Source organism: Cyrtonyx montezumae, unplaced genomic scaffold, assembly GCF_038088225.1.
Source record: "Cyrtonyx montezumae isolate F1298 unplaced genomic scaffold, pur_monq_1.0 scaffold_11, whole genome shotgun sequence".
Taxonomy (NCBI): domain Eukaryota; kingdom Metazoa; phylum Chordata; class Aves; order Galliformes; family Odontophoridae; genus Cyrtonyx; species Cyrtonyx montezumae.
Window position 1 is genome coordinate 9,005,957 of NW_027071837.1, and position 24,640 is coordinate 9,030,596.

At 47.5% G+C, this 24,640-nt stretch overlaps 1 protein-coding gene across 2 annotated transcripts; it reads left to right on the forward strand.

Annotated features, from left to right (window-relative positions):
- Positions 1–235: 235 nt before the first annotated feature.
- Positions 236–8,022, forward strand: LOC136044281 (non-histone chromosomal protein HMG-14A). 2 transcript variants are annotated; one of them, XM_065729518.1, is made up of 7 exons: positions 243–259; positions 401–507; positions 1,502–1,531; positions 1,930–1,959; positions 2,891–2,941; positions 6,334–6,477; positions 7,794–8,022. In XM_065729518.1, the coding sequence occupies exons 2-7, from the start codon at positions 493–495 to the stop codon at positions 7,839–7,841; spliced, it is 318 nt and encodes a 105-aa protein (XP_065585590.1). In that variant the 5' UTR covers positions 243–259; positions 401–492; the 3' UTR covers positions 7,842–8,022. The 2 variants fall into 2 exon arrangements, with proteins under 2 accessions (XP_065585589.1, XP_065585590.1); XM_065729517.1 differs by having other exon boundaries at positions 236–507.
- Positions 8,023–24,640: the final 16,618 nt, after the last annotated feature.

The window sequence follows — 24,640 nt, forward strand, 5'->3', positions numbered from 1 at the left end:
CCGCCTCGCACCGCCGCCCCCAGCCCTCCGCGGGCCGCGCCGTATTCACCGCGCGCGTTTAGGCCGCTCCGCTGCGCAGACAGCGTAAGGCCGCCGCCGGCCCTCCGTGTGCGAGCGTCTCTCGCGCTACGGCCTCGGCCCCGCCCCCCGCCCCTCGCCCCGCCCCCCGCGCGGCTTCCAGCGCGCCCATTGGCTGCGGCGGCCGTCACTCTGCGGCTGGGCCCATCTCGCGCTCCCCATTCATGCAGTTTGGTTGCGTGTTGGTGTATTTTACTGTTTGCAATAAAGAGGGGGGGATTTTTTTTTTGTTCAGTTTCTGCTGCAATTAACTCTTGGTCCCGTCGACGTCTCTTTTTTTTTTTTCTTTCCCTCTTCTTTTTTTTTTTTGGCAACCCCGCAGGACGCTCGGAAACAGTTTCTCGGCGGTTCCCTTTCTATTTTTTACACCTCTCCCGATCTCTGTGTTTCGCCATCAACTATTAAGGCGCAACTATGCCCAAAAGAAAGGTAAGCGGGGCAGAACGGGGGCGGGAGGATCACGGCCATTTGTGCACCAACGGCAGCGATTCGCCGTTTGTGTGTATGCGCGTGTATCGACGTGTGTGTGTGTGCACACGCAGAGTTTCGGCGTTTCCCGTTTTTCGGTGCCCGTGCGGCCGCTCGCGGGGCGCCGGGGTCGCGCGGAGCCGCGAGTTCACTTCGGGGCGCCGCCGGGCGCAGCGCGGCCGTCTCCATGCTGCTCCCGCCGCCTCCATTGGTGCCGCCGCGCCTGGGCCGCGCCGCTCCGCCGTGCGCCCACCGCCCCGCGTCAGCCCCGGGCAGCGCCGGCGGCATCGGGGCGCGTGCGGGGCCGTATCCCGGCGGCGTCGGGCCGCGGCCGGTGCCGCTTTCTCCGCCGTTTGCCTTTGTTCTCCTTTTTTTTTTTTTTTTTTTTTTTTTCCCTTCTCCCACTTCTTGTCATACCAGATGGCTGTGCAATGGTGAAGCGGAGCCATTAGGCGGCGCAGAGTTTGAAACTGTCCTTGAAGGGAAGCGGGGAAGGGAAGGGGCCGCCACCATCATTAACAACTTTCCCCCGGACCGCGCCGCCTGCTTCCCCACCCCCCCCCACCCCCCCTCCTTGCCCAACAACAGCCCCAGCCCCAGCGCCCGCCCATCCCTCCCCGCTGCCCCGCGATCCCGCAGCGGTGCGGGCCGGCTGCCGCGCGCCGCCTGCCGCTCCCGTAGCGCGGAGCGGGTCCCCGCGGGGCGGGACGCGGCGCGGAGCCGCGGGGCGCGCGCGGAGCATTGTCCTTGCGAGGGGCCGACGGCGACCTTGTTGCGGCCGCGGATTTGGCGGGAACTTTTTAAACGCGGCGACGCCTCGGCGTGCTGACGTAGCGGCGCGGCGGCCGCGGGGAACGCCGGGAGCTGTAGTCCGCCGGGCGGCCCCGGGGACCCCGCGGGGTATGGGGCCGCGAGGTCGCGCTGCCGCTCACCGCCCCTCTCGCTTCTCTTGCAGGCTCCAGCTGAAGGCGAGGCGAAGGAAGAGGTAGGATTTCCTTCCTCGGTACCACTCCGCACAAAACTTCAGCAGTGGTGTGGGTTAAATCCGAGGTTTAAATCCATTCCCCTTATGGGTGTGAGCCCTGTCACGGCAGGACGCCCCACCCCAGTGACCGCCCTCTCTTTGTCCCGTGGAGGCTCTGGACGTTGTCCCTCCAGGTCCTTACAGCTCGGACACAGCCTGCAGGGCAGCAGGGGGACATGGCACCTAGCTCCTCAGTAAGGCACAAGGTGCTCGTAGGGGGGAAGCACTGAACAAGCCATCAGCACTGTGTCTGCTGGTTCCTAAATCCTGGGGTGTGTAGGGGCTGTGTGCTGTGCTGGAGCTGGGGAAGCACTGCCTTGTGCTCGCTGAGCTCTAGTGACACATCTTTCTTTATGCAGCCAAAGAGAAGGTCGGCAAGACTATCTGCTGTGAGTATCCCTCTTTAATATCTTCATATTACATCTCATGGGGTGTTAAGTTCTGGGGGATAGTTACAGAGAGACTATTTTTTTCCCATCCCTATTGTTAAAGGGCCAAGTTAAAAGTATTTATGAGTAAAATTCCTACTTTGTGTGTTTAAGTTTTGAGCAGCAGGGCTCACAGGGCTCACTTCACATCTCATGTGAGTTGTGCAAGGCATTTCATTCATTTGTGTTAGTGGACATGCCTCTGGACACATGAATTAGGTGTCCACACTTAAGGACTATTGATTTTAAGACAGACTTGGTGTCTGTGCGTCCCCTCGCTTCAGATACCTGCCCATAGCACTTTAAATTACCCATGGTTTCCTTAAGCTTGTAATTTGCCCATTGATTTTCAGCGCCCAAGTGTTGGGCAAGCTGAGACCAAGAGGGTGTAAATCTCTGTTGAGTTGTAGGGTTCAACACAAAGTCAGTGTTACTTGGGCTCTTGGTGTCCTTTCCTACAGACTTAGTGCACCCAGACCTTTTTAAAGCAGTCTTGGAAATGCCAAATGGATAACAATTGCTATTTAAAAAAGAAAGTACTTAACTTCAGTGAAAGCTAAGACGTGTGTTGACTTCTAGAGTTATGTCCAAACATTAATACATTTCATTTTTGACAGATGCTTGTGTTCACAGCAGACAGTAACACTCAGACACTGTAATGATCCACTTACTACTGCTAGTCAGCATCTGTGCCATAGCCACTAAGATATGTGAGGAAATGTGAGTTTGAACAAAATATATTGTCTCATTGCTGACATTTATTCCTTATTGTTACTGAAAGACACTGTCAACTTAAAACATCTTCAGTTTGAATAGTTTTGAAAAGTTACCAGTGTAATGCTGAAAGTTGAATAGGGTTCATCTGACTGTTTCTTGTATGTGTTTTGTACAGAAACCTGCTCCACCTAAACCGGAGCCAAAGCCCAAAAAGGCAGCACCTAAGGTAAGTGTTCGAGGGATCTGGAACTGGAGTTTTAACACTCATTTTTCAAGGTATTCACAGGGAGAAGAAAAAGCACCAAAACAACCCACAACATCCACAACTGATATTTTTTTTGTACATAATTTTCTTTAAAGATTTAAGGTTGAATCTTGTGGGTTTAAACAACATGAAAGCTATAGAGTTAATTTTATCCAAATATCTCCAGAAGGAATGTGGTAAACTTAAAATGGGATTTTAAGTCAGTTGTGGCGAGGCTTTGCTGCTGCCTTGCAAGGCCATTCTGTAGCTTCTTACCGTGTATTGTTGGGAAATTGTATTGATTTCAATGGAGAGCAGAGATTCAATTAGGGAAGGCATTGAAAATCATGCTTTTAATTGCAGTTTCTTACTGTGTTTTCATTGAGAGGCACTCCTTTCATTTATCAGCTTATCAAATTTTAATCAATGGAGATAAAGATCTACATCCTCGTTTCCTTAAGCGGGATGTTTTCTGACACGTCACAGATCTCAGCGCATCTGACAGCAGAGTTAGAAAGAAACGTTTGAATTTTTGTTGTGCTTTGGAGCAACAACTTGAAACATAAAAGGGGGCTGTTTCTGTGATCCATGACGTAGTTCTTTATCCATTCTTTCTGCCACACTTTTCCAGTGGTCAGGGTTTGCAGTCCTTTTATTTTAGAGCTGTCTGTAAATACTCAGATTGTATTGGGCATCTGCTCTTGGGAAAACAAAAAAAATATTCTTCTTAGTCTGTTTCCATCGTATGTTTTTCCTTTGTGGTTTGTATGAGCAAAGCACGGGTGTGAGAGTTGTAGTTACAGAAGGGTACGATGGGCTGAGAACCAGGAGCCCTTTCCTATATGTAAGAGCCCTTGCAGTTGCATATGGCATCATGGGCTTCCAGATGATGAAAAAAATACTCTGCCTCAAGTTCTGCTACATGGAGCAGCAAAGATGTCACGAGGAGAGGGCAAGAAAGAACTCCACATGCTGTTCCGGGGATCCCGTCTCAGATCTGTAGTCACAGTGGTGACCAGAGCAAGATTTTCACATCTGCGTCTTGGCTGTGCAGCCTGAGCTTCTAGATCCCACGCCAGAGCAGCGGGGGAACGGAGGAGCCCTGCAGCTCCGCGTTCCGCACTGCACCTCCCTCTAGTGGCTGCTCCCCTTTAGCCCACATTGCTCCCTTAGCCCCAGTGGGGAGAGAGCTGGATCTACAAGTGCTGGGGTCAGCTTGTGCTGATTACTTGTGCAGAGGGCAGTGCAATCCCATATGATGCGTGTTGTTGGGTTTTTTTTCAGGTTTTCTTTTGTATTTTTGTGAAAACATGTAAAGATTTATACAAAGATAAATATTTATATAGAAGCTGTGTTAACAGAGTTTTGGAGTTGCAGAGCTAAGCTTTATAAAGTTAAGGATTATAAGTGACTATTGGAGCTTACTCCAGTCCCATGCTGCACAAGCTGTATGGTGTATTTATCTCAGGGGCTGTATGCTGGTGAGTTCTGCTGGGAGTTGCTCCGTACCTGGGGCTGTGGCATTGTTCCTCTTACAGTTAAGGTGCTGATTTGAATCTGGGATACTCGAGCTGCATTTTTGGCTCTCTGAAGCTAATGCTAATGCTGGACCAGTATCTATGCAAAAGGGGTTGTAGTAAGAGTTTTACAGGATCCCAGGTTCCCCAGTCACAGCTGTATGCTGCAAGACACTTTCGCTCCAGAGTCCAGTCATGGAAAGTAGTTTCTTTGGATTGTTCTCAAGTCCTGTTTTGAAGGAGACTGCCAACAGAGCGTAGTCTGCAGAGCAAATGACTAACACACCTGTGCTGCTGGAGGAGCCCTCCACAACAGACTGCTTCTGTGTGCTTCAGAGACCTCCAGAAGTTTGTTCAAGTGACAGAGAGCAAACCACAGCAGCATTGCCATTCCAAACCTTAACACTGCCAGTCTCTGCCAGAACAGTTAGGTGCTGGTGTTACTTTGATGGTTGTTTTTCTTGGCCTTTTCCTTCTTCCACTTTGCCTCTCTAAAGCATAAGTGGTGCTCAGCCAACACAGGGGAGAAGGTGAGTGGAGGCACATAGCTCTTTCCTCCTCTGCTTGGTGATTCTCCACTCTCGGAAAGAGCCACTGTGTACCCTTCATAACCCAGTCCCCAGAATGGAGCAGAAGATTCTGGAGAGTGGGCATAGCCTGAGAGAAGGAGACTTCTAATGACACATTGTGGAGTTCTCCAGATGGGCTGAAATGCCTCAGGAACGTCAGGCTGGGGAGTTAGAGGATGGAGAGGAAAAAGCCCCACGCCTCATGGGTGCTACTAACCTCCTGTCTGAGCTTTCTGCGTTAGTACAGGACTTGCTTTTAGTTTGGGTAAGGTGACTTCGTTCCTTACCACTCTGTGTCTGTGTTTGACCTTAGCAAGCAGCTCACTTTTAATGTGAATTAATTTTGTGAACTAATAAGTTAGGAGTCAAAATAAGCATATACACTTTCTAGAACATTTAGACACTAAGACAGCTCCATCTTCTGCGTAAATAAATGTACCTATCTATGGATTATCAGTCTAGCTTCACTTACCTTTGTGTAGCAGTTCTGGAGATATTTAGTGTTCTTTTGTTGGAACTATGTTAATCAAGCATGATTTGCTTACATTCTTCGCTGTTTTCTGGTTTGCTGTTTTTTTATTGGCAGAAAGAGGCAGATCCTTGGAAGTGAAACTAAGAAACCTTGCCTGTTCCTAGGCTAGGGTCAGGATCTGGCCTTGCCATGTGGAAATCTTGTCACCATGGAAGTTGTGGCACCAAACTTTGTTTTGATTTAGTCTGAATCAGCCATACAAGAAACTGTGGTTAAATAATAACTGCAAAGTTCCCGTTGTTATTGAAGTGATGCTGTTGGGCCCCCAGCTTGTGTATCACACAGATGGTTTGTTATAGTAAGGAATATTTCAGGCAGACAAGGGGGAAGTCCTTTGACTACAGCTTTGTTACAGTTTTCTAAATAGGCCTCAGTAGCACATCTGAAGTATTCTGGTATTTCCACTAGTTGCACATGTTCTTTTTGTTCTTTGGTATGCCTTTCAGCAGCACAGCAGAAATACAGGCCAGTTCAACTCCAGCATTTTTTAGCTAATTTAATTGAATGCCTATTTAAAATAGGAATTCTTTTAACCCCAGCTGTGACTGCTTTTATATTATGCACTTCCCAGTAGCACGTTTGGGGCAGAATAGAAGGAGAACACTTCTCCATGGAAACTTTCGTCTCATCTTTGTCACTGGGAAGTTGTGTGCGTAGAAGCAGTTGTGTGGACAGTTTCAGAGCTGCGAATGAGCGGGTGAAGGCATACGAGTTGGAAATCAGCATTTACCATATCACAGTTTCTTTTCTTAACAGAAAGAAAAGGCAGCAAACGATAAAAAGGAAGACAAAAAGGCAGCAACAAAAGGGAAGAAAGGAGCCAAAGGCAAAGATGAAACTAAACAAGAGGATGCAAAAGAAGAAAACCACTCTGAAAATGGAGATACCAAAACTAATGAGGTACCTTAGCTACAGTAAACATGGGAATAAGCACAGATGTATTGGTAATGCATCTGCTGGAACTAATGATTGGGGCCTCCTTGTCGGAAGGTGGTGTGTTCACTGCTGTCCTCTTAAGACACACCAGCTGCAGTGTCTGCGCAGGGCGACTCCCAGGGAGAGCCTGAAAGAATAGCATTCTCCTTCAAACTCTTTCCTGCTATGTGGTAGAGCCCTTCCACAGGTGGTCTGTGCTATTGTAGCGTCCCTCTCTGTGTTGGCACAAGAGCAGTGCAGAACATCTGGGGAACAATAGAGCTCAGAAAGATTGCTGTCCAACCCTGAGCTGACTTTGCATATCCTCTCTGGACTGCTGGATTGCCTCTTCTGCTCAGCACGGGTTGGGACTGTGCCAGAAATCTGGTTTTAAGTTTTACACAATTCATTAAAACAATTCTTCGCATCAGAACGGTTCAACAAGAGTTCTACAAAGCAAACTTGGTCTTGTCTCTTGATCTGCAAGCCTCTTTCTTATAGGTTCTTGGTCTTGTCTCTTGATCTGCAATCCTCTTCCTTACAGGTCCTTATTGTGTCAGCTACTTACATAAGAGCTGCTGTTTGCTAGGACTAGCTACAAGATTCAGTCCACTCTTGATGGCCTTTTGCTAGCACTCCCGTTGCTGATAGAAGTGCAACGTTTGCTACGGGCTCCTTTTATCCCTGTAGGCATAGGTTAGCCTGTTGTGTACTCCAGTGCTTTTGATTTACAGTGCTCTCTCTTCATGTGCTGAGTATCACTAATGGGTCATTTATTTGTTGGTTCTAAAAACCAACTCACAAGCTTCTCTGCTAAAAATTAATACGGCACTATTGTTCTTCAAAGGATCATTGGTAGGAGCTTGGCAGCTTCGATGTGTTGACTTAAAAACTAATAGCAGGCATTTTTATAGGAAGCAGGTGAGCTCAGCTTCCCTGGAGCTTGGTCAGTACGCAGTATTGTGGCTGTGTGTGCCATCCTTACACTTCCTTGTGGCTTATGGAGATGAGGACGTGAGCTTCCCCCAGCACATGATTGGTCCTTACCTAAAATAAGTTTCAAATTTCCATCTTTTGGGATGTCTATCATCAAATAATACCTTTCCATGTTTTAACTTGTAGCACTATCAGCCAACGTGTTGTTGTGTTGATATTATTGGTAGTAGCTCTGCTTTCCTGTTTATCTACACAGAATGTTGTCCGTGTGCGTGCTAACAAACTAGTCTCTCTTTGATGCTTGTTAGAGTGGAATCCGATTAGCATTACAAATAATATTTCTATTCTTCCCAAACACTTTATAGGCACCAGCTGCTGAAGCATCTGATGATAAGGAAGCCAAGTCCGAGTAATGTTAACCCTGCCCTATATCTCCATCATTTGGTATCCGTACCTCCATGCTGTATTGTTAACAGAGAGGAATATTTTTATCAACTATTTTATAAATGCAGGTTTTTTTAGCATGAATTTAATTATGGAACATCTTCATCTCGGTTACTTGGGAATTAAATCCCTAACAAAACAAAAAAAAAATCATTGTTTTTAAATTTTGTGATTGTAATAGTTTGTATGGTACATGGAAAGAATAAGTGGTGGTAGCTTTTGACTTCTGTCAGTGTGTCCCTTTTTGTGTAAGTCATGCTTACAGACTTCAGACTTTAATTTTACCCTTGTACGTGTTGTATGGTTTCTTAAAGTGGGGAGGTCTCAAAACAACTGTGTTCAACATTCCAGTGGTTCTGTGGGTTGCTTTTATAAAGAAGGTGAGCTATTTTCATGAGAAAAAAAAAAAAACCTAAGAGCTGGAAATCTGTTTTCCCAAATGTAATTTTATTTTGTCGGTTTAGAAAAATAAATAAATAAATAAATAAATAAGCGTAATTGTTTTTAAATGAAATGCAAACGTTTCTTTTAAAAGGGCAGGTTGGTTGTATGTACCCACTGTGAGGAATTTTGCTGGATTTATCTTAATAAAAAAGACTCCTCAAAAGCTGACTGTGGCTCGTTGCTTGTGCTGCCGGGCGCTGCTGGAGGGGCTCCGTGCTGAAGGGAGCTGTGCAGCCAGGGCCCAGCTGGGAACACAGGGAAACACATGGTCAGAGGACACGTGCTGCCTCGCACCCCCAGGGTGCTTCCCCGGCATGGAAGCTTAACATTCTGAACTTCTGCTTCCTCAGGTGAAGCGCGGGTGTCATCTCTGTTATGTTTCAGTGCCCGTTAACTGTGATTTGGGAGAGGAGCCTTACCTCGTAGGAACAGCAGGTGAGCCTGGAGATGAGCATGCTGACAGCAAACTTCCAGGGGTGTAGTTTTCTGTCACTCCTGCAGCAGTGCTCGCAGTACCAGTTACAGAGCGTACTTACCTTTTATTTATAGCGTCCTCTCAGATGTTCTGCTTGGAGACTGTTTTCTTCCACACAGCTTCTAGCATGGTAGTGTGTGTCTGCAGAAAGTGGTTTTCTGGGAATTACTGCTACACTAGGCACTATACATTGGGGTTTAAAGTTTGTTTTACCTGGTCTTGTGTCTGTTGCTGCAACTATCTTGTGCAGTTTTCTTCAAGGTCACTTCACATTTTCCTCTCACAGCCTTCACAGTCTCTTCACACTGATGACCAAAGTCATCATGTATCTGATAGGAAGTGAAATGTCTGCAATGCAGGAAGCTTATGGGTTGTTTTTTTGACATGAGATTGTTTTGCAGCTCAGAAGTGTGAATTTCCAGAAGCCTGAATAGTTGATCTAGCCACAGTCTAACTTGAGGTCTCAGTTCCCTGAGCAGTACCCTGGGGTGCAGGCTTCTCACTGATGTTTAGTGGGGATTTAACTTCCAGGGCTTAAAGCACAGTTGGCCACAAACTGAAGCATAGGAAGTTCTGCACATGCATGGGAACTTCTTCACAGTGCAGTGACGGAGCACTGGCACAGCTGCACGGAGCGGGTGGAAACTCCTTCTCTGGAGATGTTCAAGACTGCCTGGACCTGTGGAACCTGGGCTAGGGAGCTGCTTTGGCTGGGGGTTTGGACTGGATGATCTCTCGAGGTCCCTTCCAACCCCTTCAGTTCTGTGATTTTTATTCCTGCTGTGCCACTTTTCATTCTGTAGATGTGCTCTGTAAGCAGCCGGGATCAGCTGAGCTACAGCTTCCTGGCAGTGCAGGTGAGGGAGCAGTGAGGAGCTTTTCCCCTGGCACTGTGCTGCATCGGCACAACCCAGAGCCAGTGTTTGCAGGGGTACTCAATAGAGAAGCTGGAACCCCTCGTGGCAGTGAGCAGGATGTGGCCGGCTTACGTCTGTGGGATGGCGAGGTGTGTGAGGGGGAATGGAGTGAAGGTGAGCATTGATGCTTTCTGTCCTTGTGTGGGATTGCAGTGATGCTAGGAGTTCTTGCGTGTGTTGAGGGCATCTTTCTGAGCTTTTGCTGTGAAAGTGATTAGACTGAGCAGCAAATCAGCAAGTTCAGGTGGTATCTTTCCCCCCTGAGGATTTTCTGTGTGAAAGCTCATGGTGACTTGGTAATACCAGGAGACTGCATGTTTTAGTTTGAAGAGGATCCAGTGATAATGTCATCCCAACACTTTGACACATGAAAACTACTGGATTTAGCTTGCTTTTGAGTCACAAAAGATCACTAACGAGCACAGTGGTTTGTTTTAGACACACGATGCAATTGTTTTTAGGGTCTGACCAAATGCTGCTTTGAGAAATACCAGTGGGCCAGCACAGCTCTAGGGATAAAATGCATGTTGGAATAAAGTGTATCACACCTGCAGCTTCCAGTGGTTGCTCTGCAGGGGCTTAAAACAGCGCATCTGCTGCTAGCAGGAAGGTGAGCTCTTCCCTCAGATCTCAGTGACATTCACCCCTTTCTTCCCAATTCTGTTCTCCCATAGTGTTTCAGGCATGGTTATTTAAGCAGCAGCTGGTGGTGTGAGTATGGTTGATTCTCCCTAGCACAGGGCTCATCTGTACGCAGAAGGACAGCCAGCCCATCACGTGCTAATTGAGGTCATTCTGTAGGCAGGTCGTGCTTCTCCGTTTTATTACGGAGGCTGTTACACAGACACATACAATTGAGTGTTTGGTTTTGTTTAGTTTCTCTTTCAGTGCCAGGGTGAGAGTTCTCTTAATTCTATAACCATTGTTACAACCAGATTCCTGCTTCAGAAAATCGCTTAAGAACTCTTCCTTGCTCAAGTTCACAACTTTTCTGAGCAATGTGCTATTTGAGTTGCACAATGAAGTGGATTGCCTGCCTTCTGCCAAGCCCTCCTCGTCTGGCACTCTTGACATCTAGACACTGCATGAAGGTTTATGTCTGACCAAACAGTGGAGGTTTCAGTGGGAGGAGGAATGCTTCATGGTCGGTCAGCTTCTCCCTCGTATCCATTGTGAGCCATGTGCTGGGGCAGCACAGAGGGAGGAACGTGGAAATCACAGTGCTTGGACGAAAAACCAGGAGGTGGTGGGAGTAAAATCTTGTGTTTTAAATGGGGAGGGGGAATAACAACTCCCCCCCAGATCACGTACAAGAAAGGCTTTTGTAGCTATGTCCATCTTTGCACCTCTGACTGAAGTAACTGCACACAAAAGCCAGAAAATCTGATGTGCCTGATTTTCAGATCAAGACCAACTCCCTGGAAGTTAACGGAGTTACACTGGTGTTAATCTGATGAAGCAGAAAGAAAATCGGATCCCCTGAATAGAAACCGATGGCTCTTCTTTCCAAGTGTCCCAGTGGTGATGTTCCTCCTCCATGCAGCTGGCGCGGGAGCCCTGCTCTGAAACCTGATCCTGCTGGGTGGGTTCCAGCAGCAGAGAACACCCCTCGGGCTGCGGCTTTCGAGGAGCCTCTGTCCTTCTGAGACGACAATGTCAGCGTGGCAGCCCAGAGCCCAGCGAGGGGAGGTGGTCAGCACACAGCGTGGAGGTGGGGGCACAAGGCACTGCTGCCCATGCAAATGGGAGAGGGTCCCGGGGAAGCGAAGCGCTGCCTGGCTCCCGAGGGAGCTGCCCATAATGTGTTGTGTGGGAATGCTCAAGGGTTGGCCAACCCGAGGCTGAGGTGACACCTGGCAGAAGTGAAATGAAGGAGGTGCTTACGTGATATGCAGTGAACAGCATCGCAAATTGGAAAGCGCTGTTTCTAAAAGAGCGGAAATCAAATTGACACCGTAAAGCTCTCGAAGGCATTTTAATACAGTTGGAAACATCTTAAACATTTCCAGACGTTCTTAAAAAAAAAAAGAGGGGGAGTGGGGGGCTAAGGGGGGAGGGGCGGGAAAACAATACAGACAAGAATGTGGTATTGAAACCTAAAAATAGAATGGCAGGGCCAGATTTAAACCAGGTCCATCCCGCTGGACTCAAGGACTGTGCCACTCCAGGGATGGCTGCCGGGGCAAGGGCTTGGAGCTGGGGTGAGCAGTGTGCCCTCCCTGCTGCCCCTGTGTCACTGCTCGCCCTGTGGTGCTGGAGCCGTGGAGTTCTGCCATTTGGCAGCGTCCTCCTCCCAGCCAAGAGGGCTGCGTTGCTTTCCTTAGGGATGGAGGTGAGAGCAATCCTGGAATTCGCAGTGAATGCTGCCTGTAAGCGATCCAAGCACTGAAATCCAGAAAAATCACCGGGGTTTTGTTTGTTTAGCATTAACAATTCAAGGAGGGGGTGGGAGTACGTTTCTTGGAGCTAAAACCAGATGTGAGACTTCGTAGCCACAAAGCTTTCTGGTTCCCCTCTGTTTGCTTTTCCCTGGGGAAGATGAAAGCAACTGTAGGGAGGGAAGGCTCTGATGGCAGCAGCTCTCTGCCTTCACCCTCGCTGCGGGGATCCCGCTGGATGCTGCTCCACAACCACGGGGGAGCTGCTTGGATCCGCGTGCTGCTGCAGTGGAGGTGGGTGTGCTCCAGCTGGGATGCAGCCACAGCTTTCCGCTGGGGCCGATGTGTGCTGGAGCTGATCAGTTGCCCTTTGCAGGTCAGGACCTCGCTCCGTTTTTCTCCGGGAGCACCGAGGAGGGCTGGGCTCACAGTCCGAGGGAAACCCTGCGAGAGCTGCCTTCCCCTCAGGTCTCCTCCCATAAATCTTTCCATGCTGCAAACAGAAAATTGCAAATCTAGGCCAAGCGTTCCCCGCTCCCATTTCACCACCCATGTTGTTGGAGGGCGGTTGTGCTGTGTGCTAGAGACAGCTCCTCGGGGTAAACCCGGTCCGCTCTGCTCCATGATCGTGCAGCCCAGTGGGATCCTCTTCTATACCTGGACCATTACCCTGGGACTAATTAAAATAATTAACAAGTGTAATTAACTGTTGAGAGTTTTAGCACATTATATCAGCAACAATTAAATAAATTGCCCTTTTTGTCTTGCGAAGAATTGACGGAGAGGGGAACAAGGAGGAGGGAGGCGGAGAGACCGCTGTGGTGGCACGGGGAAGTGAATAGGGGTCGGTGGCTCTTGTGTTGGAAGACAAAGCACACAAAGCAGTGCCCCACGGAATTACCGAGTGGCAGATGCAGATCGGCCACATTTCCTGCAGTGCGTAATTAAGCTGAGGAGCTCATTGCCCAAATGGATCCCGAAATTTGGGGGGTACAAAGTGCTGGGGGCCCTGAGTTGTCCCCAGGTCCATGCTGCCTGGTTCTGCTGTGTGTTTGGTGCCACAGTGCTGCTCTGCTGTTATGTCCCAGCACTGCTCAGCCCCAGCACGGAGCCCTGGGGTTCTCTTCTCCTCAGTATCAGTGAGCAGCGGCTGCATTTTGTGCAGCAGAGGAGCCCAGCAGGACAGAGCAGAACCCACATGAGCATGTCCCTCTGTTCGAGGGGATGGGGACGGTGGCAGTGCCAATCCCGTGGTGTGGGAGCGAGTAGGTGCCCTGCTTCACTTTGTGCATCTTGCTGAAATGCGTGAGCCCAAAGGGAAGGAAACAGCAGAAATCCGAGCAAATCCAGGAGGTGAGGCCCACGGCAGTCAGCAGTGGTCCCTCTGAGGGCTGAACACAGAGCGGGCTCCATCCCCATCTATTTCTTCTCCAAACATGCCAGCGTGGCTCAGCTGCCTTTCCTGATTGAAATCTAACACCTCTTATATGGTTCATTTCTCATAACCAGAATTTTTCTAAGCAAAATTAATTCCTTGGACTTTGGCACCAGCAGACAGTGGTCGAGGCAGAAGCTGTGCTCCTGCCCTGCAGCGCCGTGGCTCCCCCTTACATCTCCCTTCAGCACCTTCCTTCAGCCCGTTTATTTTAAGGAAACACAAAGCTCTGCTTTCTGCCTGCTTCCCCCCGTGCCACACGGTGCCCCCACGGCACAGCCCCATTGCCCACGGCCCTCCCGCTGCCATCTGCATGACAAAACCCGCTGCTCCCGCCTCTCGGGACCGCCGGCACCACAGACCTTCCTGCCTTCATCAAAAGCTCGGATGATTTTAGGTCTAGGTTTTTATTCATTACAGCGTTGGCTGACAAAGCCCATTACATCATCTGTTTGGAAGAGAAATTCTCTGCAGCTGCTTGTGTGGCACAGGGGGGTTTGCTGGAAAAAAATAAGACAGATTTTTTGTTTTGTTTTGTTTCATTCTTTCAGGGCAATTTTCCTTCAAATTGCTGGAAAACTGTACGTTAAAAAGGCTTCCAGAGTGGAAAGGAAAAGGGCAGTGAGCAGCAGCTCTAACCATCCCTTTTTTCTTCTTTTTCATTTCCTTTCCAAAAAGCCGTGGGGAAGGCAGCCCCTCTCAGGGCCATGCTTGGGGCTGGGACGTGGGGACAGCGGGGTGCCCATCCTGCCCCATCGCTGCTGGGACGTCCTGGGTCAGCCCCAGTGCGAGCAGGGGAATCCCTTCAGCATTCAAAAGAAGAGGCTGAAGTTGTAGCTTGGGTTGCTGCTGGAATGGGCACTGAGCTTAAAAGCAAGATATATAATTCATAGGGTAACATGCACACACGGTGCTATGGAAAAATATCTCACTTCTTCACTCAATGCAATTAAGAGTGAGAAAAACCCATAACTACAGATAAAAATCCATGATTATTGAAGGGCGTGACAGACCACTGCATTTCCCCACCAGGTGAGCAGCACGGATAGGCTGAGACTTCTTACCACCACAGGAGATTCAGGATTGGGTTTTAAGACATTTTAACCAGGAAAAGACAGGTCCTAACTGTACCACACGTGCCACTGCTCAACGCGTCCTTGCTGGTAATCTGGATGTGCCAAGGAGCATGGCGGTGCGGCACTGGGGGACACAGTGGGCATGGTGGGGGTGGTCGGCCTTGGAGATCCCAACCAAAATGAGTGGATGATTGAGTGCTGGGAATGCTGATGGGTTTTGGTGGCTTCAGCAATGGGGAGACGGCGTTGGAGATGTGGGGTGATCCGGGCGGTGACCCCGGTGCTGCTGTTTGGGAGTTTCTTTTAGCGGTAGAGATTGGGTCGTGCTCAGTTTATGTTTTAGCTTGGATAGAAATTGAATTTTTTTAATAGGTCAAGAGTTCAGGAAGCTAAAAAAAAAATAAACCAGGATCTGTCTTTTTCTGCTCCCTGAATACAGAGGGCTGCTTTCCAGTGCACATTTCATTTTCAGGTGAGTTCCTTTGTTGCCATAGCAATATTACTCATGTTTGGAAAGCAGCAGCTTTGGTTTTCTCCCAGGCCACGCTGTCACACGTGGGCAGCACCCCAGCCCTGTGTGAGGCAACCTGAGCCCAGCACAGTGCTGCACTGAGCCGTTCCACAGCACAGGGGCAGAGGGGAGGGCCATGGGGGAGTGCAGGGCTCCCACTCAAAGATGCTCCTCATCCTTCCACCCACACCCTGCAGCACGGCTTTGCAGTAAGGTCAAAGGAAACCCGGTGGCTTTACTAATTAGCACTTATTAATGATGCTTCTCTGGCTGTGCCCACAGCTCTCCCTCCAGGCACTGGTGCACATGCAGCAACAAAACCTGTGTGTGCCCCAGAGAGCTCAGAATCCCATAAATCCCATTTGCTGCCACACAGGTGTCTCATTTCCTCGCTCCGCAGATCCCAGGCCCAATTAATTTATTTTATTGCTCTCTTAAAATAAAGGCTTTAAATACTGTGGGACATGCATTAGGGGCATCTGTAATGGCATTAGGAAAGGCACGAATAAAAGGGATTCCCTGGTAAGGGGATGGTTCTGTGGTCATTTGGGTGATACGTGTTCTGTACGTGCACTAGGAATTCAGATTTGATTGTAAGCATTTATACATTAAATATTTAATCCAGTCATATCTAGTCATTCAGTCTGGACACTTTGATGGATTGAGCTTCAACATAACCAAGTGCCGGGTCCTGCACTTAGGCCAAGCAGCTGGAAGGCTGTATGGGAGAAACAGACTTGCAGGTGCAGGTCAGCACTCAGCTGAACGAGAGCCAGCAGTGTGCCCAGGTGGCCAAGGATGCCAACGGCATCCTGGATTGTATCAGAAATGGTGCAGCCAGCAGCAACTGGAGGTGATCGATGCACCTTGAGCACTGTGTTCAGTTTGGGCCCCTCACTGCATCAAGGCCCCAGAGCATGATCACAGAAGGGCAATGGAAATTAGGAATAATTTGTTCCCCAAAAGGGTGGTCAGGTGCTAGAACAGGCTGCCCAGGGAGGTGGTGTATTCACCATCCATGGAAGTGTTCAAGAACCATGTAGATGTTGTATCAAGGACGTGGTTTAGTGAGGAAATATTACTGGTAGGTGAATGGTTGGACCAGATGATCATGGAGGTCTTTTCCAACCTTGGTGATTCTATAATTCATATCATGAAGTTATTAAAATATACAACGTTAAATTTAAAATGATTTTTATTTCTCCTGTACTTCTTTTAATTAAAGCAGGCACAGAGGGGCACACGTTAACCTAAAACCCACTCCGTGGTGCCACAGTGTAGCTATGGCTGCGTGCTGGGCGGCTGTTGTGCTGCACGGCCATAAGCTGTTCACGTAAATCACGTTTAAAGGGTTTTGTTTGCTTTGTTTGTTTGTTTGCTTTCGTTCTTTAATTCTGAATAAGCCCCGTCTGGATTAACAAACAGAGGCTGCGCGCACGCAGCAGACCCGTGGGTGCTGCAAGCCTTGCTGCGATGCAGGCAGCAGATGACAGCTGCAGGGATGATGCAGGCAGAGCAGCGGGCACAGTGCCGGGCACGCTGCGGTGCTGGGGGCACGCAGCCCTGTGACGTTTCCTTTCTGTTGGGGAATGCCACGGGCGCAGCCATTCCGGCAGCATTAGGGCCGCGGGGGCTCCCAGGATTACCCATGCACAGCCCTCCCATCCCCGGCAGAATCGCTGTGCCCAAACACAATAGGAGCCTGGAAGAAAGCAACAGCCTCAACAATGAGTTTCTCTGCTTTTATAGGTTTTAGTGGAGCCCATTGTGCTGTTTTAACACCCTTTTTTGTATTTCGATTCCTAATATCTTTGACTGGGGGAAGGGTGGAGAGGGCACTGATTTAATTCGATAATCCCCCTAAGCCTTGCTTAATGCACTCACTCTATTTTGTGCCTGTGAATTTTGTAGTGGTATTTTGGGTGGTTGCAGCACTGCACTGGAATACGTCCCACCATTTATTTTGCAGCCATTGGAGGGAAATGGCAGGCAGTGCTGAGCAGCCTATTCACTGCGCTCACATTGTCAAACCCAACAAACCCAGATGTGGTCGGATCCCAGGGCTGCAGCAGGGATGTGGGGAAGGGAGCTCAGAGTCTGCCTGCAAACTGCACACATGAATATCAAACCGTGAGCAGGAACCTTCCTCTGCCAAAATTTTGGACTGAATTTGGGCTGTGGGGACAGCTCATAGATCCTTCTGAAAGGTACTAAGTGGGAGAAGTCTTTGGGCTCCCAAAAATTCATGGCTGTGCCACAAGCGTTGCTCCTAGCAGGAGCTGGGTGAAGCTGCTGTGAGAGGAGATGGTGCTGAGCCATCCTGGGAGCATCTCAGAAGGTTACAGCAGAGACAGAAAGTGACAATGTAAGGGTAAGGGTGTCTGGGGCAGCTGGCATCCAGCAGCAACAAAACCAAGATGGGAAGAAGGGTTTGGAAGAGGCCAGGGTCAGAAAGATGGTGTCAGTAGGGAACCTTGTCATCCAAAGAGAAGCAAAGAGCAAAGCAAGAAAAATATTAAGAATCTGAGATCTGCCACATTGGCAGAGAAGGGTGTCCACAGACATCACAGAAAGGACTGCAGCAGGAACGTGGCAGAGCTCCTGTACTTTAGCAAACTACCCGAGAACGTGCACAAAAAAAAGATGCTTTCATTTTTTTTCACCTCTAGTCTATGTAATTGCCTTCCTCACTTCCTACAGTCCAGCAACAAGGATGTAACATCTCATGAAAATAAATACGGGTGGCTGGAACTCTGTCTGCAAGGCTCCCATTTGCCTCCCACAGCCTCAACTCACATCTGTCCGCCTTCCATGCTACATCTCATCAAACACCAGGACAGCGCTCAGCCACACAGAGCTCACGGATCTCAGAAACTCTATGGAGAAGCTTTCTTAATTGGCATAAAAGAAAGGAAAGAGACAGAGGGGTAAGTACTTGGAGGCGTGGAAAGCCACCAGACATCAAATTGTATTATTCATCCTGTCAAGAAAAGCTTTAAGGGACATACCAAAGATGTGAGCCATCTTCAAATGGAGACAAGAAAGAAAACACACGTTCTAGAAAGCAGTTTCTAAAGCTCTAGTCACTTGAGGGAAAAAAAAAAAAGAACGTTTCCAAAAATAAGAAGCTGGAAGGCTGTAAGAGGGTGTATCCATCCACTAAATGATGGGAGTTCAAGAGCTAAATGAAACAGTTGCCCAGGGTGTGGAGGAGTCACCATCCCTGGAGGTGCTCTTAAAACCGCAGAGATGTGGCACTGAGGGACATGGTTATGGGCATGGTGGGGGTGGGCTGGGTTTGGACTCAGGGATCTTAGTGGTCTATGATTCTATGTGGGTCACTGCTTCCTACAGAGGAATTTATGGAGGTTTCCAAGTCAAAGCCCTTCTTTAAGAGGGTTGAAATTGAGAAATTGTCTCACAATGAAGATCAGTAGAGAGGACTTTAAGATGAATAAACATTTATGGCAACCAAATTCCAGTGTGGGATGGCAGCGACCAAAAAGTGCTGCAGGAGTGCTCAGACATGGATTACATGACTGCTCGACCAGTTTGAAGCCCATTGGCCAGAGCAGGCCTGATACTGAAGGAATGGAGCAAAAAATGAGACTAAACAGGGATAATGCAAAAAAATGTCAATGGAAGGGTGGGATCCTCAGCTATAGGTAGGTAATGGGCTCTGAGCTACAACAATTTAATCAATTTAAAGAGGAGATGCTGGCTTCATTGCGCTGACTTCCATAGTGCCATGCTGTATGGGAACTGTTGAATCACGGCCTGAACTCACTGCTCACCTGAGGCGAGCACTGAGTCAGCCACAGGAGCACAGGTGAAGGCAATGCACTGTGTGATCGGAAGGGGTGCAGTCTGGCTCCACCTCTCCCAGACCTCATTTAAGGGCTGACCACCACTAGGGAAGGTTCTCTTGTTGGAGATCCCTCCCCTGTGGAGTTATTGTTGAACCTCAACCATCTGGAAAAGGTGAGCCTCTCTTTATTTATTGATTGTTTAAAATCCAGATAAGCCAAGCGAAATATACTATCTTCCTCACTGTTTTCTGTGAATACTATTCTTTTGGGTAATTCACTCTACACATTGCATGATGCTCAGAGGTAGTCAAAGGCAAATGGGAGGGAATGGGGAACAAATGAAAACAAGTGTTCTGGTGGCAATGGAAAATCTGAAATTTCAGTCCTCCCATCTCAAAATGGGCACAGCAGCATGAGAAAAGGCAGAGGACAACAGAAAGGAGTGGCAATTGAAGCTGCCCTATGGGTAGGTAGGGGTAGGCTTTCCTGTTTGGAGGGGACATGCAAAAGGGGACATGGTGCAGCCCCCTGCCCAGCAGCTCTATCAGTGGCTTTGGAAATCTGTTATAAACTCTTACTAATGTGGGTAAACTTATTTGAGGTAGTTTTCTAATTCGACACCTTGTGTGCTAGTTTATATGTAATTCCAGTTTTTTATAAGACTGTACTAGAAGGGTATTAATGAGCTTATTTTCAATATTTACATGTTATGGTTATTGATAAATACACTTAGTAAATGAATGTATGTTTTTAAATAAATAAAACCAGTACTTTTAAAAACTCTTAGTAGCTTTGTTGGGTCCTTCACAAAAATGCCAATTACTTTATAAAACCAAATTAGAATGCAGAAGTTGTGGTAACATAGCAGAAAGGATGGAGGGGTCCAAACGACACGCTTGCTGGATGGAGTGACAGCAGCATTTGCATTCCCAGCTCTGCGAGGATAGACATGATGAATTCTGAGCCATGCAGGCAGACACCGTGTGCCCAGACTGACTGCAAAGCTACAGGCACACCAGCAGGAAAAGCTGAAGATGCAGGATCAGGCCCTGCAAATTAAAAAGAAAAAATAACAACAGCCAAAAACAGCCTATAAAAGGATTCAGCAAGACGTGAAGCTGCTGAATTATCTCAGCCAGGAAATGCCGGGTAGCATTTCTGGGGAGAGCCCTTTGTGCACATTGTCCCTGGAGTGAGTAGAGCAGGAGCCATTTGCATGAGCACTGCTCAGCAGCTGCACAGCACAGGGCACAGAGGGCTCACACCAGCCCACGCTCCTGGCGGGGCAGGATCTGACCCGGAGCTACAGATGTGGGCGCTGCCACTGCACCACCACCAATGAGAGCTGCCTCGTCACTTGCAGCCATCGGTAATTTTCCTGCTTAGAGAACTTGAGTTATAGGCTCGTTCAGGGGTAGTGCTGAGATGCAGTGATGCTGTGGCAGATTTCACCGTGTGCTGGCATTATTCACCTGGTTCTTCTGTTTACAGAGCGATGAGCACAGCAGCACGCAGGCTGCTGCTGCCTGCTTTTGTATGCATTCCATCCATATTTGAAATTATGCATTTATTTGTATGTAAAACAGAGATACAAATGTTTACATAATGTTCAGAGAGAATTAATTTGCTGGGAAATGATGCAAATGAAAGTTACACAATGGTATGGGTGATGTACATACCATCTAGCAGAGCAGCAGCGAACTGCAGTTAATGGCTGCCATAAGAAATATGAGATATGGATCGGTCGGTGGAGTAACAGCGGATCCCATTCCAGACAGGTGGCATCTTGTGTACTAGCAAATGGGTTTGCAGCTTCATCAGAGGAAGAGACAGCACATTTACATCACGCAGAACAAATCTCTGAACTCAGACGAACTATTTTAAGACGGAATTTAGAAACAAAGGAGAGTGTTGCTCTGCCTGTTTCCCAACAGCCTTTCCTGTGGGATAGAGCTATGCGGAACTCCTGGTTATGGAGCACCACCCAGAGGGCAGAGCAGAGGGATGCAGGAGTGAGATGATCGGATATGTAAAAATAGCAAAGATCCTACAGCAGATCTTACATAACCACCAGCAGGTATCGGATTGTTATTTAACAGATGTCATCAAGAGAAAAAAACTGTATAAAGGAGATTTCTCTCTCAAGAGAGGATGTTTATGGGCACACAGAACCCCTGCACGTGGCGAATGTGCCTGTTTTGTTAATTATTTAGCACCTCTTATTTACTTAAACTATGATGCCACAATTCCATTTTGAGGTTACTGCACTTTGATACCACTTTGACTTTTCAATACTCGTACTTGGTTTCAGCTGTATAGTACAAAGCACCAATTCTGAAAGTGCTTCTAAACAGCACTTATTTTTGTATCAGTTACAGAAAAACTTGCATTTCATTTCAGAAACAATGAGTATCCTTGTGTCTCACCTGGCTGCACATAGAAAGAGCCAAGATTAGCAGAAAGCATATAAATAATGGAGGAAAAATACTCAAAAAAAATGTAGAAAACCTCCTTTAGTCTAAATCCAAAGGGATTCAGACACATGCATTCCCATATACATTTACTGGAGAGGAGAGGTACAGCCCAGCACACCCACATATCCTGACCTCAACTTTCTGATTTGCAGCTGGGCTGTATTTCTGCATGGTTCTCACCAGGCATGTCTTGATACTATGCTTAAATCACAAAACAGAAAGCAGAATTTGTCTCAACCAAAAAGGATAATAATAAATAAAATAAGAGACACACATTTGGTGTTACAAGCTGAATGAAGAGAAGATAATTTAATATAGCAGTGAAATTAAAGAGAGGTAAATCCTGTTTACTTGCATGTCCTCTCAACTACAGTATTACAATGAGAGGTGACAGACACAAGCTGGAACATGGGAAGTCCAGATAAGGAAATGATTTTGGACCGTGAGAATGGTCAGACTAGTAGGGGATGGGTTGCCTAGAGGTTGGGCAATCTTCTCTCCTTGGAAGTATACAGACTTGCCTGGACAAATGTGATATTTTAGGCTGCTCGGTGGAGGATGGGGACTGGGTGACCTCTGGAGGTCCCTTCCAAGAAGCTAAAAGCAAAATAGGGCTTACTGTTAAGTGCTGAGTGATTTCTGCAATATCAAATGTGCAGAAGCAATGGGTCTTTGAGGTGAAGGTTGCCAGAACTGAGCTTTTCAGAGTGCACCAGGTTAATCATATTTATTTAATATGAAGAGTGGTCTTGGTAAGTTAATTGTACAGTGGTACAAGGACGAGGCATTTTTCTGAGATTTTTTCCCTGCAGGTTTTCACTTGAGTAACATGCATTCATAGAGATGCTATGCTGGGGAACCAGGGTACTTATTAATACCAAGCAGTATCAGTAAGAGGGCAGAAAGGCAGAAGTGAGTCTGTGAAGGTATGAAAAATGCACAAGCATGTAGGAAATTAAAATCTCCTGAACCAACTTCACCTATGACCTGTATCTGGAGCCTCAACAAGATCTCTTTCACCATGACATTTGTCATGATTTTCCCCCTGTGCACATTCAGCACTTGTTACCCACCCTTTCAGGCTCTCGAGAAAGCCTAGTGCTTTGTGATGGTCTGCACTGTCTGGAAGGGAACTGTGGGGGAGAGGGAGGTGACCCTGCAGCATTTGACAAGTATGGCTATGGCATAATGAAACTGATTCTACTCTGTGGGACAACGAGTGGATTAGTTATATCTAAAGGTTTCCACTCATAATGCTTCAAAAGCATTCCATTATTATTGTTAATATTTCTGTTATTGTTATTTAAGAAGAGCAAGCACGAAAGAAACCGCCACAACATAGCTTATTCCTCAAAGCATCCCTGCTTCTGAGTACATCTGCTGTTCAGCAGCAAAGACCATTGCATCAGTATGTTCCCCTCCAGCACTAAGTGCCACTGCTGCTGTTCGAATTCATAGAACAGAATTCCGCTTTGGAGAAACATGAACAATCACTAGCATAAACTCTGGCTTTCACCAGGAGATTTACTATCGCTGTCCAGCATGATGCTTCTTGGATGCAGAGGATCCAGAAACAGATGAGTCATGGAGCTGCAGAGCTGTGTATGGCTGCAGTGTGCTGTGATACGGAGCTCCCAGGGAATGAAAGGTGCACCAGGAGATCGGCATTACTCACCAGGAAGATGATTCCTTAAAGGCAGAGCCGAGAAGAAGCGGGAAGAGCTATTGATCACAGTGCTTTGAGCAGCCCTAGGGGATCACAGAGCAACTGGGAGAACGTTAACCATATGAAGCTGTGGAGCCACAGGATCAACAACACAGGAAGAAGGCTGGGGTCACTGCAGAGATGGAAATCCCAGCACTAATTGCTCTGAAGAAGCCTGGCCAAGGGAAGCTATCCAATGGCTGCTCCGGGCATGACTAATGAGCTGTTTGTGCTCAGCCTGAATTCAGGCTGTGGTCTGTACACCTCTGCAACCCATAGCTAACAAATAGCTGCGTGGTTACTAACGTGCTCCTTTCTTGTTGATGCATAAATCAGTCTAGGCTTTAACTAGGGCACAGCCTTTGCATTAAGGAGCACCTCTGAGTTTTGATTTGTGTGACACCTGTATGTATAAGCACCTAGGCATGCAGCAAGGCTTCCAGTGTGGATGGTGTGGGAAGGACACAAGCAAGTGTCAGATGAGCTTCCTCTGGGAACAGTTTCTATCTTGGCTTTCAATTTGAGAGCTCATTTCAGTTCCTGTAAGAATTCCCATTGGCTGTAGATAGGCCCTAAAAGAATAATCCTGCCTTTTGTGCTGGTGCAGCTCATATGCTACTGCCTTTCAAGCTCAAATAAAAGCAAATTGTGAGGAGAACGGTTCTGCAAGATATCAGCTGGGGGGGGGGGGGGGGGGGGGGCAAAGAAACATGCCATATCTGTAAAGAACATATTAGGTAACTGTTACCTGTAGAACACATGAGCACCTGGTGCTATACAATGTTTATGGAGCTGTGTTTTCTCCTGACATAGAATTACATTTAGCTCAGAAAGATTGATGTGTACTTTCAGAACATATTACAGTACACTAGCTATGTTTTTCCTTTGCGCTCCTAGGATACATAACAAGACAAGCTTGCAATTATCAGCTCTGAAGACAGAAGGGAGAAATGTGACTTCTAAAGATACAGAATATCAGAAGGTTCTTTTCCTGCAAGGTAATTTGTTTCCAGAACTATTTTACACCCAAACTCCCACAAGAACAGCAGGACTAACTTCAAAGGCTCCCGTGCCACGCTGGAAGAGTTGTTAATAATGGAAAGCCCTCAGAGCTGAGGTAACAGCTTAGGAAGGTGGCTCCCCACATCTCTTTAAGTGATAACCATGAATCTGACATAAAAAAATCTGAGAGCCATGATGGTAAGCAGGGATGCTTTATTTTTTTTTATTTTGTCTATTTAAATTCTCATTAGCAGATTGAGAGCTTTGGAGGATAAAGAAGAAAATGAAGTCTATGCCTCAGCCAGCTAATCCAAGAACCTGCCACAAACAACTTCCACACCTGTATTAAGGTGCAGGCGAGTCATGCAGAGCAGCTGGATGTCACACAGCTGACTTGTTCTGGTATCCTGAAGCATCCAAAGAGCAGGCTGCCAGCAGGATGGGCTGCATCCTTGTGGTAACAGAAGGAAGAACTTTGAAACAGCACTCCACAGTGTCTAGTCATGCATATGCACTATAAATACATGTGAAAATTAATTTAT

What these genes read in the sequence shown, in the direction of transcription:
- LOC136044281 (XM_065729517.1), top strand. An exon ending in AAGGCGAGGCGAAGGAAGAG is followed by an intron (nt 1,532 to 1,929) that starts GTAGGATTTCCT and finishes TTCTTTATGCAG; the next exon opens with CCAAAGAGAAGGTCGGCAAG. An exon ending in CCAAAAAGGCAGCACCTAAG is followed by an intron (nt 2,942 to 6,333) that starts GTAAGTGTTCGA and finishes TTTTCTTAACAG; the next exon opens with AAAGAAAAGGCAGCAAACGA.